Consider the following 20,688-nt stretch of genomic DNA (forward strand, 5'->3'; position numbering starts at 1 on the left):
GTGAAAGGCGAGGACAGATGGACCGGCAGAGGGCACAGCTTGGAGCTGGAGGTTCTGGGCCCTGCCCTCTGAGCACTGCAGGAGGGGGTCCAATAAGGTGAATAACTGCAATAACAGGAAAAGAGATTCAACCAAAGTATCCCCAGGCCTCACATCACACAGCGATAGTACCAGGGTCAAAGTTCTTCGTGAGTTGCTATAAATATCCCTTTATCATCCCTGGCAGACCAGACCCACTCCATGCTGTAACATAGCCCCCTTATGGGGCAATAGGGCAAACCTGCAGTAGGTAGCAGGAATCAACCCTACTGCCCGGTAATCAGTAGAGCCACAAGGTCAATCAGCAGTCTCAAGTCATCGGATTCCTTTGTTTTTCAGCCTGTGGCATTTTGCCGGAGTCTCCTCCTGCATTTTCAGCCCCTGCACCCTCTTCAGTTTGCTGAAATCTTCTCTGCCATTCACTGCCCCTGCAATCTGCTGGTGTTCCTTCCTGCATTTTCAGCCCCTGGGCTCTTTACGTTTCAGCCTCTGCAATCTTTGCAGTTTTCTGGAGCCTTCTCCAGACTTTTCAGCCCCCCTGTGCCCACAGCAGTTTGCCGGCATTGTCATTTCAAGCCCCTTGCAGTCTGCTGGAATCTCCCCTCTGGCATTCTCAGTCCTTGAACTTCCAGACATGAGGCAATCTGCAAACAGCTTGCGCTAGTTGGGAACGAGTTAGGTGATCAAATTTGCTGATGCTACAAAATTATTAAAAGTTGTTAAATCACAAAAGGAGACCGGGCATCCAAATGGCAGATGAAATTTAATGTGGACAAGTGCAAAGTGATGCACATAGGTAAGAAGAACCCAAATTATAGCTACATAATGCAAAGTTCCACATTGGGAGTCACCACCGGAAAAGGATCTAGGTGTCATCGTTGATATGATGTTGAAATCCTGTACTCAGTGAGCAGCACCTGCAGCCAAGAAAGCAAATAGAATGCTATTTGGAAAGGAATGGAGAATAAAACAGAGAATATCATAATGCCTCTGTATTGCTCCATAGTGAGACCTCATGTTGAGTATTGTCTGCAGTTCTGGACCCTACATTTCAAGAAAGTTATTGCAAAATTAGAAAAGGTATAGAGAAAGGCGACCAAAATCATAAAAGAGATGGAACAGCTCCCCTATGAAAAAAAGGCTAAAGAGGTTAGGACTCTTCAGCTTGCAGAAGAGACGGCTGAGGGGAGATATGATAGAGGTCTATAAAATAATGAGTAGAATGGAATAAGTATACATTAAGCAGTGGTTTACTCTTTTAAAAAAACAGAGCATTTAAAACTAATAAGAGAAAATATTTTTTTACTCAATGCATTATTAAAATCTGGGATTTGTTGCAAGAGGATATGGTGAACGCTATTAGTGTAGCTGCGTTTAAAAAAGGTTTGGACAAGTTCCTGGAGGATAAAAAAAAGTCCATTAACCATTATTATGATAGAGTTGCAGAAATCCACTTCTTATCCCTGGGATAAGCAGCTTGGAATCGTTCTACCCCTTGGGATCTTGCTAGGTACTTGTAACTTGGATTGGCCACTGTTGGAAACAGGGCTTGATGGACCTTCGGTCTAACTCAGCAAGGCAAGTCTTCTGCTCTTACAAAACAAAAAAGAAAAATCAACCCAAAGTTTAAAAATAAGAGCTTCCCGACACGGGACACCTTCCACCCCCTGCAGCCTACAAGGACCAGGCGCCTTGCCAACTGGCCGCCAGTTTTCAAAATGGCCGCCGGCTCGCACCCGAGGCTGCCGCCATTTTGTTGTACGGCCCCCGCCGCCATTTTGAAAAGCGGCCGAAGTGAGTGCGGCCGGCGTCTGCCCAGCGAAGCCTCGCACTGTGGGATAGTAAGCGGCGGCGGGTCGGGAGGGAGAGAAAGAGAGAGAGAAAGAGGTTATTCGGATTTATTTGTGCCCCAGGCTGAGCCCCCGCCGTGGAGAGGAAGGCGGTCGGGCCTGCTGTGACGTCATCCGGCGCGGCCCGGTCTCGGCCCTGACGCCCTCCCTCTTTTTTTTTTTTTTTGTTTTCTCTCTCAGGAGACGATGGAGGAGGACGTCCCGGCCGCCCTGCAGATGTGCAGCGCATTACAGGAGCAGGTGAGGAAGCTTTGCCGGCTCGCAAGGCGGGCGATACGGTGACGTAAGGACCCCCCCCATGGCCGCTATCTGCCCCGGGCGTTGGTTTCATGCCTGTGCAAAATAATAATAATAATAATAATAATGCAAAAATCCAAAATAATTCAAAGCCTGATAATCCCCAGGAGTTAAAACCCAGTGCAAGGTTTCCTAAGCCTGTGGCTGTGCTCTAGAGCCCTCCCTGGGATGGGGGCCTGGCCACCCCCCCCATACCTGCCTGGGCCATGGAGATATTAAAGGCATTGTTTATGTGAGGCACTTGTTTCCCTTTTTAAATGCAAGCACTGTATATGTTTTATAAATAAATTGTAATGAAGCCAAGCTCGCACTGATTCTGGTTGGGAGGAGGACCCTGGACATTTGAGGATGCTCCTGGCCAGCAGAACGTGTGGCGTGGTGGGGGCGGAAGCCCCTTCCCCGCCTCAGGTGTTGAAAGCCCTGCTGCACCGTCTCCTGGACTCTCTTACTGGTATCTTTATGTTTTTTTGCAGGTTCTGGGGGTGACGGCTCATGTGCAGGGCCTGCTGCAGAAGGTCCGGGCTGGGCACTTCCCCACACAGAAGGTGAGTGGTGGGGGAAGATCCCACTGGCCCTTGGTTTCACAATTGCTGCTTCTCTGCCTTCTACTTTGGCCTTTTCCTTCCTTCTCCTTCCTCTTTCTTCTGTCTCTCTCCTTTGTCTCATCCTTTCTCAACTCACCTCAGCTCTGTCACTTGCACCCAGGGACTCAGCTTCCTGGAAGTGAAGGATCAGCTTCTCCTCATGTACCTGATGGACGTTGCTTATCTGATACTGGAGAAGACATCTGGGAAATCCTTGAAAGAACATCCGTCTGTCCTGCGGCTGGTGGAGATTCGCACGGTATGGACGAGAGGGAGAAATCTGGAGCACTTCCCACCCTTCCTCCTCCTCTGCTATATTGTCTCCTTTCATCTAATGGAACTTGGCTTTTCCCTGACCGTCTTCCCAACTCTTTGCTGCAGGTTTTGGAAAAAATGCGTCCCATTGACCAGAAACTGAAGTATCAGATTGATAAGCTGGTGAAAGCCGCCGTCACTGGCAGTCTGGGTGAGCATGCGAGGGAGGAGCGCTGGCAGTCTGGGCGAGCCTGCGAGAAGGGGTATGGGGACGAACGAAGGCGTTTCTGTGACTTGTGGCAATAAAAGATGCGCTTATTCTCTTTCCCCGTTATTATACAGATGAAAGTGACCCACTGCGCTTCAAGCCAAATCCAGACAACCTGATCAGCAAGGTAGGAATCTTACAGCACGTCTCTTCTCCCCGTAGGTCTCTCTTTAGCTGCCCATGCTGTGTTTGTCCTTTGGGTGTGTCTTGAGTGCTGCTGATGATGATTGGCACAGCAGCACCCCGGGCTGATTTTTCTGCCAAAAGTCGGAAAACTGTTGAGAAATGCTTTCAGCTTCTGAAAGAAACAGCAGCGCACCAGAGGGCAAAAGTTGCACCTTCTTTTTGCTGGGTACACGTTACTTATTTTACGCACATGGCTCGTACAGGGGGGATGTGTGTTTTCTGGAAAAGTGTGCCCTGCGCCTCGGAGGCAAGTGGACGAGGTCCAAGCTAGGTGAGGGAGCTTAGATTTTTTTTTTTCTTTTCCTAGTTTACCTGGGATGCTTTGGATTTGGCTGAGAGTGAAGGCTTTCTCCATTGTGGAACAACCTGCTGCTGGATATTGGGCAAGAAGCTTAACAGGGGAAAAGAGTCAGCAGTCTCTAGTTTTATCTTTAGGTGGTAGGCCAAGTGGCCAGCTCAGGCTGGAGACGTGACGGCAGTGCTTTGAGCAGGCACTCTGTGGTGGAAGGGATTCTTCATCTTGTCGTCATGAGTTTGCTGACCGTGTTTGCAGTGGTCGCTTACAGTAAAATATAGAGGGCATAAGATTATATTTCTTACTGTATTGCTTTTTATCTGTATGTTGCTTTAGGTGATTTTAACAAAGAAATACTGTAAAATTAAATACATTTCTTCTCCCCCACCCCCAACAGTTGAGTGACTCAGAGGAAGAGGATGGCAGAAGTGCCGGAGCCAATGCTTCTGGGAAGAAAGATTCTGTAAAGACCAGGAAATACGTGCCCCCTCGCCTTGCCCCGGTGCATTTTGGTGAGATTTGTTGAGATGTCATAGCATCTCGCCACCCCCCCCCCCTCAACGCGTTCATCTTTTCGCATTTCCAGGTGTCACATGGATGCTGATAGCCTGGCCGCAGGGGGAGCTTTCTCTACTTACCTGCCCCCTCTCTTTCCCCTCCCGTCTCCCTACAGATGAGACGGAAGCAGAACGGGCGCACAAGCTGATGGAGCGGGCCAAGAAGAGAGCCCTGAGCAGCTCTGTCATCCGGGAGCTGAAGGAGCAGTACTCGGAAGCACCGGAGGAGATCCGGGAGGGACGAGGCTACCACATGATGCAGCAAAGCCAGGAGGAGCAGCGCAGGTTTGTAAGGAGGGGGGGGGGGGGCGGGGTAGAGATTGGGGTTGGGGACTCGCTGCCCAGGGTCAGTGACAGAGTGGGGATTAGAACAGAGGCACAGGGAGAGAGGCAAGGTCACCCGCACAAGGGGCAGAGCTGGTGCTTAAGTTGCAAGGTGATGGGAGGTGGTAGACCAGGGAGAGGGGAGAGGGTTAGCTGTCTCATTTTCCCATTCTTTATCCCCCTCCTTAATTTGCAGGACTAGCTATGAGGAATCCATGATGGTGCGATTGAACCTGACACGGAAGGAGAAGGCCCAGAAGAAGAGGGCCATGGCGATGACATCGCAGCTGCAGACCCTGACGCACTTCAGTGACATCAGCGCTTTGATGGGGGGAGCCGGAAACGCTAGCGAGGTAAGAGGTTCACTGAGGGATTGCAGACACCCTAGTGAAGTGAGGGAGGTGGTCTTAGCTGGACATCCTGTTCCCTCCCTGCATTTTATCGTAAAGCGATGAATACTTGCGTATCGTAGGAAGGCCGTTTCTTTGGGACCCCTGACCACGCAGATTTTTGTTCAGGAGTCTGAACTCTGCCCTGACTTCCTCTCCCCAGCCCATGTGGCGGAGTCATCTGGGTTGGGGTGGAGGGGGTCGTCGGATTTCTCTTCACAGCTCTAGGGAGTTCACTCGCTCTGTCTGTCTTGCCAGGACCTGGTACCCTCTGTGAAACGGTCAAAGAAAACCCAAAAGCGAGTGAAGAAAAAGAAAGGTGAGCAAGTTCTATAGTCAAGAGAGCGCGAGACGCGTTTCCTGTGGAGGTTCTGGCTGAATTGGGTGAAAGAGAGAAGTTTTTGTTTTGCCTTTGTGCGTCTCTCAGTGGTAACTTATTTTCCTCGACCTTTCTCTCTCTCTCGCTCTGTATCTTTTGCTGTCTGTGTCTGCTCCTTCTTCCAGCCTCATTTTTCTCTTTTCTTTGTCTTCCGTCTGCAGGTTTCCGTCGACGGAGGTGACGTCCCCTCCCACGCTCTCATGTGGTGAATAAGGCCGGAGGAGCGTGGGGGGTCTGATAAGGTTCACAGGCCCCCCACCGTGTCCTTCCCAGAAGCCATGTACGTTCTCGGCTCACTCGCTTCTCTCTGTGCAAAAGATTGTAATTGGGAGGGGATATTTGTGACTTTGAATAAAAACCCAGAGAAGATTTGAGTCTAAAGCCTGTGGGTTGTTTTTTTTTTTTTTTATAACCTTACTCACTGTGACCTCTCTATCCCTTTGGGGATGCTACTTTTTGAAGGGTTAATCTGTGTCCACATCAATTCTATCAGCGGCGCACTGGCCTGGAAATTCTCAGGAGTGCTCACCTTCTCCTGTCCTTTCTTCCAACTCCCATGAGGGGGGGTCATTATCTCTGCTTCTTGCTTTTAATTATCTTGTTAGTAGTTCCTGATGTCCCAAGTGGGGGTGGACGGTGCTCTTTCTGCTGTGTTAGCAGCACCAAGACCTGGGGGTGTGGCCGGTTGAGGTAGCGGTGTTAGCTGGACTTTACCGTTCCTGTCCACCCCCAGCCCCTCAGTTCGGCGGATTTTTCCAGCCATCGCTCTGCGTTCATGCATGATGGAGGGTTTGCAGATTGAGCCCCTTTGGCAGTACGTCGCTCTGATCTTCGCAGCTTTCTTTCCCTGCTTCCTGGCTGCGTCAGCCGGGATGGTGATCTTCATTCTGCGAGAGCCAGCTCTGCGCGAGAAGCCCCGCTTCCTGCTCCTTGCCTCCCAGGTGCTGGCCGACACGGTCTTCCTAGCTGCATCCACGGTCAACGGGCTGGTAGTCTTCTCCACAGGTGAGGTGCCCCTCATGCTCTGCGCTCTCAACTTCCTGCTGGTGGTGCTCTCACTGCAGGCCGGCCGGCTGATGCTGGGTGCCATGGCGTTGGACCGCTACCTGGCCATCCGTTGGCCCTTGCGCTACCCGGCTCTTGCCGCTCCCCGCCGGGTGGTCACTACCATCCTGGGAATCTGGGGTACGCTGGGGCTTCTGGTGGTGGCCTACGGCGTGTCACTCTTCTCCTCCCAACGCTGGAGTTTTCTGCTCGCTGTCCAGAACTGCACCTGGCTGGATGCTGCTCCCGTGCCCTACACCTTCCGCAAGGCGCTGGTGGGCCTCTGCATGGTGGCCGGCTTGGGTGCTATCCTCTTCTCCTACTTCAGCATCGTCCTTGTCCGCTCCGCGGATGGGGCACTACAGCAGCTGAACCTGAAAGCCCGGCGCACTGTCCTCTTCCATGGTTTGCAGATGGCGCTCTACATCTTCCCAGGCTTGGTGCACCAGCTGCTAGAGATCCTAGTTCAACATGGACGGCTCTCCCTGGCACATGTGCAGGCCCTGGGTACAGGGAGTGTGGTAGTTCTCACCTTGGCCCAATGCATTGTTCCGGTACTGTATGGGCTGCGCTCTGAGGAGATGAGGGTCCTCCTGCAGCGCAGGCTGAGAAGGGTGGTGCCTGTGCTGCATAGAGGAGCCTGGCATTGAAGGAGAGCGGGATGAGGTGTAAGATGGGGGGAAAGCAGTGTCCTCGGAAGTTTTATCACAGCCACTGGCATGACCCCTTCCCCTTATAAAGGGGGGGAGAGAGAGACGTTAGCACAGTGACACTACTACTCCACTCTCCCCCTGCATCCTCGTGTAAGGAGAGAGAGACTAGCACGGCAAACCCTCCATTGAAGAGAAAAACCAGGCGATTCCTCCCCCTCTGCCCCCACCCGGTGAGAGAGGGAAAGACTGGCCCATTGGCTACCCCAGATAGAAAGAGATTTGCTATGAGAGTCTGACAATAGAGAGTAAGAGGTGAAGTAACAAAACTCTGCAAAATGCATCCTTTGCAATTATCTAGCAAACCTGCCGTACCAAAACAGCACCAACGCTCAGGACTCACGCCGCAACACCCCTATTGAGGAAAAGGCAGTGCAGCAACTATTACATAGGGACCCGGAACCCCACTATACCTCCTACTGGAAAAAGAGAACAAGCCAAATTGCTGATACACTTTAGCAGAAACTCTTACCTCTGTCTCTCACATATACAGAATAAGGGACCACCAATTAGAAATAGGAACGTGCAGACAGAAACTGAATTGGAGATCTCAAGAAGCCAGTCTTGCTATGCGCGAGAGAGAGACAGACAGAGAAGAGATGCACATTTCTCAGAGCAGAGAGCGAAAATCAAAGACTTCCCACACAGAATGAGCAGCAAAACGAGGAGGAACAGCACAGTCTGTGGGATCCTCTCAATGGGCCGGAAATGTAACCTGAGCAAAGAATCCAGCTCAGCAGGAGAACCCAGGAATTGTCTTTCTAACTTTCATTTTACTGTCTCTTGCTAGTGATGTATTTTTCTCGCTAACATTTTTACCACTTACTGCTTTGATAAGACATGCACAAATTGTCATGCCAGGAAAGGTTGCTGAGTCAGAGAGAGAGTGGCCGTGGCTGTTAAAGCAACGCTGTAAGAAAGGAATGGACTCGGTGGAACCCATAGTGTGCTCTCCACTGTGTTCCCTGAAACGCAAGATAGCTCACATCTGCTGCCGATCTATACGTGTACCAGGCCTTAATAATAAAATGTTGTCACCCAAGAGTTTTGACATTTCTTTCGATGGTGGACAAATACTGGCGAAAGGGGATAAAGAGGATACCAGAGGTGAGAGAAAAGAGAGGGAATAGCTTAGCAGCAGCTGCTTAGGAGAGGGGGGACAGCAAGACAGTGCATAAACCAGTTCCTCGGATCTGGGATTTGAACAACTGTGCAGGGGGTCACTGTGGTAAAATGTATGTAAAAAAACCCCCAAAAACCATGCACTCAATTTTACCATGTGTGTTTTTTTTCAAAACACGAGTTAAAAAAAAGCGTTAACACGTGGCAGTAAGCTAGTGGCATCTAAATTATTACAGAGTTAGAAAAATGGTGTCAACACAGATCTGTGCAGACAACTGAAAAGGCCTGCTAGGAGGAAAGAGGAAAAAGAAAGTATTGTCAGCAGCGTGCAGCACTTGCTCTGTTGTAATGCAAGCTTTTTTGTAGCAGAACAGTCATTTCCATCTCATCCTGCTATACCAGTCCAGCCCTGACGCGTGCGTTGTTTCTCCCGACCACCACGGATTTCCTGTGGGACATTATTGCCACTCCTTAGGGGTGGTGCTAGCAGCAGGAATCCTCCAGCACATGGTAGGTCTGGTTTAGTGCAGCAGCTTGGGGTTGGATCTCGGGTCAGAACCAGGTGCCAGGCAGTAGTGCCAGCCCATTCCTCAGCTCCCACCCTCTATTGGGGTGTTTGGTTGAGCCTGTCAGAGGAACAGCATTCTGGGGGAGCCTCAGATAAGTGGTTTACTTTTTATTCTACAAGGTTTCCTGTTTTCCTCCTGGTTCTTCTCTTTTCCCCTACCCACCACAGCTCCTGCAGTTGGACAGAAAGTGCCGGCGTCGTCGGTATTGGGTGCGTTGCAGCCGGGTGGGGGGGTTAGAGGGAAGCAGGTGTGAGTTCACGGCAGTGGGCTCATGGAGAGGCACGCCCACGTTTGTCGGCACTGCGAGGCCTGGGACACATTGGAGAAGGGGCCAGTGTGTTTGGCGTGTGCCCAGATGGGTGAGACACATTGGGTCTGCTCAATGGCGGGCTTGGCTCTCACCTCACGAACTGCTTCTCTCTTTGGTGCACCAACTTCTGAAGGGTGTGACACGTGATCTGTCGTGTGGCTTCCAAGACGGTAACCAGCTTAGAATCTCCTGCGCCGTTGGTCCCAGACCCTGGGGCAGCACTAGACGTGGGTGACCCGCTGATTTTGGTGCCAGTGATTCCTCCAGTGGGGCCCTTCGTTGGGGAGCGTGTCTGTCAGCCCCGGGGTGGGGGTGGGACTTCTTGCTAGAATGTTTTCGTTTTTTGTATTAGGCCTTTATGTGCCTTTTCTTGCTTGGAGGAGTTGCCTCGAGGGGACTACAAGGGCTCTGAAAGGTCTTGGCTCTGCCCCTTCCCCCGCCTTCCCCCAGTTCTTGCCAAGCGGGCTACGCCATTGAGTTGCTGGAAGCCTTGTGGGGGAGGGTACTATGGACGCACAGAAGCCCAGAGACGCGGAGAGCTCTGCATCCCTAGAGGAGGGGGAGGTTCCTCCTGGGCCTGAATCTATTTAAAGTCTTTTGTATTCCGCAACTTCTTCAATACTCGTCCAGTGCAGATAACGATGATTCGGTCATCCGTCTCTTCCCTTGGGATGAGAGAGGGTTTTTGATTGATCAGGTGATTGCGTGTGTTCGACTAGAGGAACTGAAGCCACAGGAAGCTCTAGTGTGTGACTCCATCCAGAGCAGTTGGTAGTGATGGTGAAATGGGAATCTGTCTTCTGCAGGCTGTGCTGCAGACGTTTTTTCAGGTGCTGGTGGTGGGTACCCTGGTCCCAGGTGCGACCAGGCACACCACTGTCACTGTGGAAGGGGCTGTATCTCTGAAGGACCCACAGGAAGAGGGAGCACCCCTTGAGGAGCTTGTTCGTCTCTTTGGTGACCGTGTTGCAGATCTTTTTGCTCGGGCCTCGTGGTTCAGGCTCTTTGCTGGATTCAACAGCTCTGGAGAGCGAGGAGGTGGCCAGGATGGAATCCGCTGCAGCATTTTTGATGGATGCTCTGTATGATTTGTTAGAGTTTCGCCCGGTCAGTGGCACTTTTGGTCACAGTGCATTGGCTCTAGTGGCTACGCAATTGGACAGCTGACTCTTGGTCTAAGATTCGGCTGGGGAAGTTGTCCTTTAAGTGTTGACTGCTGTTTGGGGAAGATCTGAACCAGGGATCTGTACTTGGACTGATGCTTTTCAATATATATATAAATGATCTGGAAAGAAATATAGGGAGTGAGGTTATCAAATTTGTGGATGATACAAAATTATTCAGAGTAGTTAAATCACAAGCAGACTGTGATACATTACAGGAGGACCTTGCAAGACTTCAAGATTGGGCATCCAAATGGCAGATGAAATTTAATGTGGACAAGTGCAAGGTGTTGTATATAGGGAAAAATAATCCATGCTGTAGTTACACGATGTTAGGTTCCATATTAGGAGCTACCACCCAGGAAAAAGATCTAGGCATCGTAGTGGATAATACTTTAAAATTGTCGGCTCAGTGTGCTGCAGCAGTCAAAAAAGCAAACAGAATATTAGGAATTATTAGGAAGGGAATGGTTAATAAAATGGAAAATGTCGTAATACCTCTATATCGTTTCATGGTGAGACCGCACCTTGAATACTGTGTACAATTCTGGTCGCCGCATCTCAAAAAAGATATAGTTGCGATGGAGAAGGTACAGAGAAGGGCAACCAAAATGATAAAGGGGATGGAACAGCTCCCCTATGAGGAAAGACTAAAGAGGTTAGGGCTGTTCAGCTTGGAGAAGAGACGGCTGAGGGGGGATATGATAGAGGTCTTTAAGATCATGAGAGGTCTTGAACGAGTAGATGTGACTCGGTTATTTACACTTTCGAATAATAGAAGGACTAGGGGGCATTCCATGAAGTTAGCAAGTAGCACATTTAAGACTAATCGGAGAAAATTCTTTTTCACTCAATGCACAATAAAGCTCTGGAATTTATTGCCAGAGGATGTGGTTAGTGCAGTTAGTGGAGCTGGGTTCAAAAAAAAGTTTGGATAAGTTCTTGGAGGAGAAGTCCATTAACGGCTATTAATCAAGTTTACTTAGGGAATAGCCACTGCTATTAATTGCATCAGTAGCATGGGATCTTCTTAGGGTTTGGGTAATTGCCAGGTTCTTGTGGCCTGGTTTGGCTTCTTTTGGAGGCCAAACCAAGGCTTGATGGACCCTTGGTCTGACCCAGCATGGCAAGTTCTTATGATCCTAAGCCCCAGTGCTTGCTGGAAGATAGTGCTGCGCCTCAACAGCTATGACAGAGTCTGTGTACAATTCCATGCCTCATGATGGTATTGGCCAGGTAGACAATATTTTGGTGCTACCTCCACTATGTTTTCAGAGTCCAGAGGCCAGGCTCAGTCCTTTCGTGGGGCCAGAAAATAGAAGGGATGCTGGTTCTTCTTCAGGGGTTGGTAGAGCTGCCTCATAAGGTTCTGCGGGTTCACCCACTCTTGATGCCTGTTGGGAGGCCCATCTACAGGGAGTAGACTCACAAAAATAACTAATCAGTGGGTGATGGAGATCATTTGTACCAGTTATGCTCTGGATCTACATTGCTCCATTCGAGATGTCTTCATGGTCTCCCCTTGCTCTGCTCCGGCCAAGCAGAGGGCGGTTTGCAAGACCCTGTTAAAATTGCAACTCTTGTGGGCTGTGGTGCTGGTGCCCCCATCGGAATGGGATCAAGATTTGTTATTTCATCTGCGCCTCTGAAACCATGGTTTTGAGAGGCACCCGCAGTTTCCCAGCTCCCACTGGCTTTCTCCCTGTTATTTGCTTCTGGTTTTACAGTCCCATGATGTGGGGGTCAGGGTAAGAACACCCTTCAGTCCTGCTTTCTGGACATGTTCTGAGCTTGTCAGACTTAGGCAAAGCCATCCCATTACACCCCTAGGAAAGAAGACGAAGCTGGAGAAGCTTGAGACTGCAGCACCTCTGCCGTTATCCGTACGAGCGTTGCACGACGGTAACGTTTCTGCTGCAAAAAGTGCCTTTCCCAGGGGGCTTAAGCACCTACAACAATGCTGCATCTCTTGCTCAGGGGTCTGGATTTGCGTTCTCCAGTGCTTAGCTTTTTTTTTTTTTTGGTGGTTCTTAGGATTAGAAATGTAACTTTTATTCATAGTAAAAGATTTATTTATTAATTATTTTTATATACCATCATTCGATTTATTTATTTGAATTCTTTCAATATACCGATGCTCAAGACTAAATCTTTACAATAAACTAGGGGGGAAAAACCAAATTAACACAGAAAGCGAAAGTTACATTAAAACAGGGAATGTAGAACAAGGCCGTTTGAAGAAGAGGAATAGATTAAACAATTTCTAACTGGAGAGCAAAGCAAAATAAGCGGAGAGCAATTGCTTAAATAGTAAAAACATATACGGTTAACATAGAGGTTAACATTCGATCTGAGATGTCACATCGGTTCGTAGCCCGCTGCTCTAACCACTGGGCTATTCCTCCTCCCTGGTCAGATAAAGACCAAAATGGTCCATCCAGTCTGCCCCACACGTTGCTTGAGTGGTTCCTGCTGCTCTGAACAGGTTCCTAACCCTGCCCTGTGCCTTTTGCTAACGATAGTAATTACTGCTGATTCATGCAGATAACTCCTGTGCTTTCCAGTAAAGATAGCAGCTGCCACTCTGGGCAGGTTATCCCCATCTTTTGTTAAGGGTAATAAGTGCTGCTCCGTGCGGGTTTTGCCCATGCCCTCTGGTAGGCATTGACTGACCCAGGAGTTGTCGTATTTCTGGGGCCAGGCTTAGTGTATGGTGCTGGAGCTGAGGGGTCCCAGGAATGGGTGATCCACCTCCCAGACTCTGAGTCCAAGACTCCTGCACCCAGGAACTCCAGGTTCAAAACCATGTTGGCAAAGCTGCAGATGATACTAGCCTCAGAAATGTGAGTTAACTTTACCTCGCAGCAGGAATTAGGTATGAGTTAATGTCAAAACGTTGAGGGTATTAACCACACCTCCCTGTATTATAGAATACTAGCTCATGCCTTTATTAAGATGGAATTTGTGCTAAAATCCTTATTAAATCATAAGTAAAGTTATGCACATCAGGGGGAGAAAAGATGTGTTCAGCATGGCGCACCTTATTATTTTGGCCCCAGGGAGATAAAGTGAATCTCATAGGCAGGGAGTCGGTGACAGCCGGGGGAAGTGACTCCCCCAAGTCACATACGGAAAGTAGGTAAATCTGGGATTAGAGCTAAGGCACAGGACGATGACTCCCCTTAAGTCACACACAGAGAGTCTGACAGAGCTGGGGATTAGAGCTGAGGCACAGGGAGATAAAAGTGACAACCCCAGGGTTACGTGCACAGTCAGTGCCAGAGGTGAGGATTAGAACTGAGGCACAGGGAGATAAAAGTGACAACCCCAGGGTTACTTGCACAGTCAGTGCCAGAGGTGAGGATTAGAACTGAGGCACAGGGAGATAAAAGTGACAACCCCAGGGTTACGTGCACAGTCAGTGCCAGAGGTGAGGGTTAGAAGTGAGGCACAGGGAGATAAAAGTGACAACCCCAGGGTTACGTGCACAGTCAGTGCCAGAGGTGAGGGTTAGAAGTGAGGCACAGGGAGATAAAAGTGACAACCCCAGGGTTATGTGCACAGTCAGTGCCAGAGGTGAGGATTAGAAGTGAGGCACAGGGAGATAAAAGTGACTCCCCCAGGGTTACGTGCACAGTCAGTGCCAGAGGTGAGGGTTAGAAGTGAGGCACAGGGAGATAAAAGTGACAACCCCAGGGTTACGTGCACAGTCAGTGCAGGAGGTGAGGATTAGAAGTGAGGCACAGGGAGATAAAAGTGACAACCCCAGGGTTACGTGCACAGTCAGTGCCAGAGGTGAGGGTTAGAGCTGAGGCACAGGGAGATAAAAGTGACAACCCCAGGGTTACGTGCACAGTCAGTGCCAGAGGTGAGGATTAGAGCTGAGGCACAGGGAGATAAAAGTGACAACCCCAGGGTTACATGCACAGTCAGTGCAGGAGGTGAGGGTTAGAACTGAGGCACAGGGAGATAAAAGTGACAACCCCAGGGTTACGTGCACAGTCAGTGCAGGAGGTGAGGGTTAGAACTGAGGCACAGGGAGATAAAAGTGACAACCCCAGGGTTACGTGCACAGTCAGTGCAGGAGGTGAGGATTAGAAGTGAGGCACAGGGAGATAAAAGTGACAACCCCAGGGTTACGTGCACAGTCAGTGCAGGAGGTGAGGATTAGAACTGAGGCACAGGGAGATAAAAGTGACTACCCCAGGGTTACGTGCACAGTCAGTGCCAGAGCCGAGGGTTAGAACTGATTCACAAGCAGATACTCCCCCCAGGGTCCCACACAGAGAAGCAGTGACAAAGCTGGGCCCCAGGAGGCCTAACCTTTGTACATAAGAACATAAGAACATGCCATACTGGGTCAGACCAAGGGTCCATCAAGCCCAGCATCCTGTTTCTAACAGTGGCCAATCCAGGCCATAAGAACCTGGCAGTTACCCAAAAACTAAGTCTATTCCATGTAACCGTTGCTGATGGCAGTGGCTATTCTCTAAGTGAACTTAATAGCAGGTAATGGACTTCTCCTCCAAGAACTTATCCAATCCTTTTTTAAACACGGCTACACTAACTGCACTAACCACATCCTCTGGCAACAAATTCCAGAGTTTAATTGTGCGTTGAGTAAAAAAGAACTTTCTCCGATTAGTTTTAAATGTGCCCCATGCTAACTTCATGGAGTGCCCCCTAGTCTTTCTATTATCCGAAAGAGTAAATAACCGAGTCACATCTACCTGTTCTAGACCTCTCATGATTTTAAACACCTCTATCATATCCCCCCTCAGCCGTCTCTTCTCCAAGCTAAAAAGTCCCAACCTCTTCAGCCTTTCCTCATAGGGGAGCTGTTCCATCCCCTTTATCATTTTGGTTGCCCTTCTCTGTACCTTCTCCATCGCAATTATATCTTTTTTGAGATGCGGCGACCAGAATTGTACTCAGTATTCAAGGTATTCAAGATGATAACTGACTTTTATCATCCCTTTTATTGGCACTGAGTTCTGCAGTAACGAGAGTGAGAAGGCCCTGTCCCTCCTTCTCGCCCTCAGACTGTGAGACGTCAACCTGTTTTCTAAACTTCATTTTTATTGCAGTTTAACATTAATTCTCCTATCTGTGTATATAGTTGGTTTACTCATATTGATTTATATTTATTTCTAGTTTTCACCCCCCTGTTTAATGTACTCTATTGGTTATACGTAAGGGCCCCGCCCAAAAGTTAATCTTGTTGCGCTGTTATATGTAAGGGCTCCGCCCAAAAGTTTTTGTTTTTTGTAAACCGATGCGATGTGTCAACGGATGTCGGTATAAAAGAGACCTTAAATAAATAAATAAATAAATAATTCAAATTTGAAAACATATTTGAAAAGAAAAACGGAGGTCAAATTACTAACTGATAAAAAGCAATATGAATATCAACGTAAAAACGCTAAGTAATTACCTCTTAATAAGCAAAAAATATCAGGAGAGGGAAGAAAAAGGATCTAGGACAATGACCGTACTAAAACGTGAAATAATTAAGGACAATTAACCGTAGCGTCCTAACCAGGCAATACCCGCTCAAAATGAGCCATACCTTGAATAAGTGAAGAGGGGGTGGTGCATCCAGCCTGGATGAAAGATATTATCATATCTAATTGAATTCATTACCACTGTACATTTACATGGGGTATCTTAACTGCACAAGATGCCCCCGATCGCAGGAAGACGTAGCCTTCTGAGCTCCTAAATCAGGAAAACCCCAGGTCTTCTCGCCTTGAAAAGAAACTTCACGATTTCGAAAAAATAAACGAAGGATCTAAAAAAATACAAAAGAAATCAATAAAGTGGCTCCGTGGTGAGACAGCGAATGGGAATTCTCGAATTTCCTCGCCTCTTTTAGGCTTTGCAGCTTTCCGGGGATTTTCCGCCCTCTGCGTCGTGCCGCCGGCGGTCCTCGGCTGGGTGCAGGATTCCTTCCAGGCACCCTGCGCTCAGGGGGCCCCCTAAATCCAGCCACCAGGTATCGCCGTGGGCACAATGAGTGGGACTCTCCCACGCGCTCCTGCGCCCAGGGGGCTACGATTCCTGTCCTGCAAGTATCCCCAGCCCCGACGGCCCCAGGGAGCAGAACACCTGAGGTGGGAATCGAACCCCAGTCCCGCGTATGACACCACCACGGAGAACCGTCGGGCTGCTCTGCCATCGAACTACTTCTAAACACTCTGTACTCTTGGAAGTGAGATGGGGCAGTGGTATCGGTGCCACAGAGCAGCTTTAACCAGGGGCATCGGGCATGGGCGGAGGGGGCTCTGCGCGCTTCCAGAGGGGAAGCTGTGTTATTCTGCAGGAGCAAAAACAGTATAGATGCTGGTTGCACTTCATAGAGCTACAGATTTATTGAGGCATAAGCCTTTGAGGAGAAGGAGCCCACGTCCTCAGGGGGAGCGGTTTATAGGAACACCACCTCCAGCCTCGAGTGGGACTCTTGCTGTTTTCCCTGACCCTGCATTACTGTGTCTCCACCTGCATGACCCCTTACCTCTCCATTACCAACAATCGGAGGCTGCGCCCACCCTTGTCTGCTGGGTTTGGGCCTTCTCCCTCATCGTGATGTCTTACTAAGAACTGATCCTTTCTTCCTATATCCTATGCCCAAATGCTAACCCTGCACACCTGGAGCGTGGCCTGGCCATGAGTTGGTGGTGAGCGTTGACCGTAATGGGGAAGGAGGGGGGATTTTCATCCCACCAAACTCGTATGTCTGGATTTTCTGACCCTGGGCAGCTGCTGGCGGGCGGGCTCGCTTCTCCAGTCTACGGACCTGTTGCACTGTGCTGCTGCTGCAGCTGGTCCTTTACATCGGCTCCCAGTCTACCAAACTATTGCCAGGATGCCTGGGGAGCTGAAGATACGCTGATCCACCCAAGGGCATCGCCGCCATCTTGCTGGAGGGGCTGACTGTGGCCCAGGGCGGGCATCTTCATTTATGGGTTGTGCTCCCAGCTGCATGATCTTGGCTTCCTCTGTTGGGTAGGTCGCTCTGAGGCTAGTCGTTCTCCTGTCTGGGCTCTGAAACAGGTGTGAGGACCGAGGATGACGGTCATGATGCATACAGCTCCTGAGCTTTGTTCACCTCGGGATGCAGTTCACTTGGTGTATAGACATTGACGATCTCCATCAACCCTATCCTTGAGCTGTAACTACTTGTATTTGTGTGTTATAGCATGCACAAATATATATAAATGTACCTATGTGTATTTGTCACTACATAACTGTGTGTGACTTTGTCTAACTAGGCAGTGTCCATTCTGATGGTTAATTTTCATCTTGGTCTCCCCCCAGCCCTCTAATGTGGGTAAGTGGATGTGTGGCTTAATGATTAGAGCAGAGGGCTGTGAATCAGGGAAGCTAGGGTTCAAATCCCCCACTTCTCTCTTGGTTGCTTCTTGTGATTGGGGGCAAATGACCTTTGCCCTAGGTATCAACTGTTCGTAAGCTCTGAATTATAACTTACCTTGAGCTTGGGTTTGGAAAGGTGAATGTTTCAATCCCCAATGCGTGTCTCCTGTTGGATCCTGGAAGTGACTGCCAGGGTAGGATAGTTATGAGGGGTGTCCAGGGATCTCTTAGCCCTTTTTTTCTGGCTTGCAGGGAAGGGGTTGGGTGGCTTTTGAGGACAGGTGCTAAGGAGTTCCCATGTGATTCCTCTGAGTTGCACTAGGTGGCAGTCTGTCTCCACTCTTTAATGCTCCGTCAGCATGCAGTGTGTGGGAATCTCAAGCCCAGGTAAATCTTGTGCAGAAACCTGTATGCGCCTTTTCCCGTTGTGTGTGTGTGTGTGTGTGTGTGTGTATGATGGGGTCTTTCTGGAGTCATTTTTGGTCACATTGTTGGAGCAGTGTGTTGTATGTGTGTGTATGTATATATATATAAAGTGCATTCAGAAAGTATTCAGACCCCTTCGCGTTTTCCACATTTTGTTACGTTACAGCCTTATTCTAAAATGGATAATATGCATTTTTTTCAAGCTATAAACAATACCCCATAGTGACAAAGCAAAATCAGGTTTGTAGAAATGTATACAAATTAATTTAAAAAACCAAACCAAAACTGAAATCTGACATTTACGTAACTATTCAGACCCTTTGTTATGACACTCACAGTATTTATTATTTATTTATTTATTTAAAATTTTTTATATACCGGCATTCGTAGGACACATCATGTCGGTTCACAATTAACTGAGAAAGGAAATTACATTGAACAAGGGGGGTTTAACTGGGAGAATTGGATAATAATTGGATAAAAGGAACAAGGTAAAAAGCGAAGAACGAGAGAAAAGAGAAAGCAAGCATGGATAACTTAATTGGAAAAATATGGGTTTAAAATTACATATTACATATGTGAACTTATTTACAACGTTGGGGGGAGGGGTGAGGGGAGAGGGAAAGGGGGGGAGAAAATATGCGAGAGGGGAGGTAAAGGTAATGGAGAGATTGATATGGTAAAGAAGGCGGGGGGGGGGGGGCTGAAGAGGCTAAGAGGCGGGGGGGGGGGGGGGGGGGGGGGGGGGAGTGGGGGGGGGGAGTTATGGGGGAGCATGGGGTGTGTTGGAAGGGTTACCAGGGTGGGAAAGGTGGGAAGGGCTGTATGGAGAATGCAGGTTCCTGTATGCGTGGGAGGCCTAGGGTTGAGAGGAGTTGGGGTAGGCCTGTTTAAACAGCCATGTTTTTATTCCTTTTTTGAAGTGGCTCAGGGATGGTTCTAGTCGGAGTTTGGCCGGGAGGGAGTTCCAGAGGGAGGGGCCTGCGATAGAGAAGGCTCTTTCCCTGGTGGCGGTGAGGTGCCCAATTTTGAGTGAGGGGGTTTGGAGGGTGCCGGCGAGGGCGTTTCTGGTGGGGCGGTTCGATTGTCGGAATTGAGGCATATCTTCAAGCCAGGGGGAGCTGTTTTTGTATAGAGTGTTATGTAGGATGGTAAGTGTTTTGTATTGGGAACGGAATGCAATGGGGAGCCAGTGGAGATTTTGTAGTATGGGAGTGATATGATCGGATTTTCTTGTGTTTGTTAGGATACGTGCCATGGCATTTTGGAGGATTTGAAGAGGTTTAGTAGTAGAGGCTGGGAGGCCTAGGAAAAGGGCGTTGCAATAATCGAGTTTGGATAACATGGTGGTTTGCATGACGGTGCGGAAATCATGGGCGTGAAGGAGGGGCTTCAGTTTTTTGAGGGTTTGGAGTTTAAAGAAGCCTCCTTTTAGCAGTGATTTAATGTGGGATTTCAAATTTAGTTGGTTGTCTAGGTAAACTCCTAAGTCTCTGACGCTATGTGGTAGTGATTGAGCTTGTGAGGCATTTTGGATCGTATGGTGGATCGAGTCGGAAGATTGATTTGTTAGGATAAGGATTTCAGTTTTGGAGGTGTTGAGTGCAAGGTGGAGATTGGAGAGGAGTGAGTTTATGGAGGTCAGGCAAGTTTCCCAGTACTGCAGGGTTTCGTTGAGGGATATTCGAATGGGAATCAAAATTTGTACGTCATCTGCGTATAGGAAGAATTTCAGTCCTAGTTTAGAGAGTAAGTGGCAGAGTGGGAGTAAGTAAATATTGAAGAGGGTGGATGATAGGGAGGAGCCTTGTGGGACGCCCTGCGTGAGGGGAATGTGAGCGGATTCGAAGTCATCGAGTTTGACTAAGTACATTCTATGATCTAGGTATGAGGAGAACCACGATAGGGCTGTGTTTGATATGCCTATCTCGGCTAAGCGTGATACTAGGATTTGATGGTTCACAGTATCAAATGCGGCTGAGATATCTAGGAGGGCAAGGATGTAGGATTGGCTGTGGTCCATGCCCTTAAGGATGGTATCTGTTATGGCGAGTAGGAGTTTTTCGGTGCTTCGGTCTTGGCGGAAGCCATATTGGGAAGGGTGTAAAATATTGTTTTCTTCTAGGAATTCTGTGAGTTGGGTGTTGACCACCTTCTCCATGATTTTGGAGATAAAAGGTAGATTCGATATGGGTCTGTAGTTTGCAGGATCATTGTGGTCAAGGGTGGGTTTTTTTAGTAGGGGCTTTACAATAGCAAGCTTAAGGGGGTCGGGAACTTTGCCGGTGGTGATGGAGCAATTTATAATGTCTGCTATTGGTTTTGCAATGGCGGTAGGAATGGTAAGGAGGATTTTTGATGGGATGGTGTCTGCGGTGTGGGTGGCTGGCCGCATCTTTTTTAGTATGGATTCAATTTCCTTCAAGGAGGTGAGGTCAAGGGAGCTGAGGGTACCTCCATTGTGGAAAGGTAGTGGGTCTGTAGGGGCAGGGTTGGATGGGAGCCGAGTTAAGATTTTGGAGATTTTATTTTTAAAATAGTCGGCAA

The 20,688-nt window shown here is 48.9% G+C and overlaps 2 protein-coding genes across 2 annotated transcripts; both read left to right on the top strand.

The window, feature by feature from the left end:
• Positions 1-1,816: 1,816 nt before the first annotated feature.
• NGDN (neuroguidin) lies at positions 1,817-5,797 on the top strand. The gene is made up of 10 exons (XM_029581637.1): positions 1,817-2,129; positions 2,660-2,731; positions 2,892-3,029; positions 3,152-3,236; positions 3,368-3,420; positions 4,172-4,286; positions 4,448-4,616; positions 4,852-5,008; positions 5,303-5,363; positions 5,585-5,797. The coding sequence occupies exons 1-10, from the start codon at positions 2,076-2,078 to the stop codon at positions 5,602-5,604; spliced, it is 924 nt and encodes a 307-aa protein (XP_029437497.1). The 5' UTR covers positions 1,817-2,075; the 3' UTR covers positions 5,605-5,797.
• Positions 5,798-6,205: 408 nt separating this feature from the next.
• Positions 6,206-7,117, top strand: LOC115078488 (galanin receptor type 2-like). The gene has a single exon (XM_029581413.1). It carries the CDS (start codon positions 6,206-6,208, stop codon positions 7,115-7,117), a length of 912 nt encoding a protein of 303 aa, XP_029437273.1.
• Positions 7,118-20,688: the final 13,571 nt, after the last annotated feature.

Source organism: Rhinatrema bivittatum, chromosome 16 (genome assembly GCF_901001135.1).
Source record: "Rhinatrema bivittatum chromosome 16, aRhiBiv1.1, whole genome shotgun sequence".
In the NCBI taxonomy this organism is placed as follows: Eukaryota; Metazoa; Chordata; class Amphibia; order Gymnophiona; family Rhinatrematidae; genus Rhinatrema; species Rhinatrema bivittatum.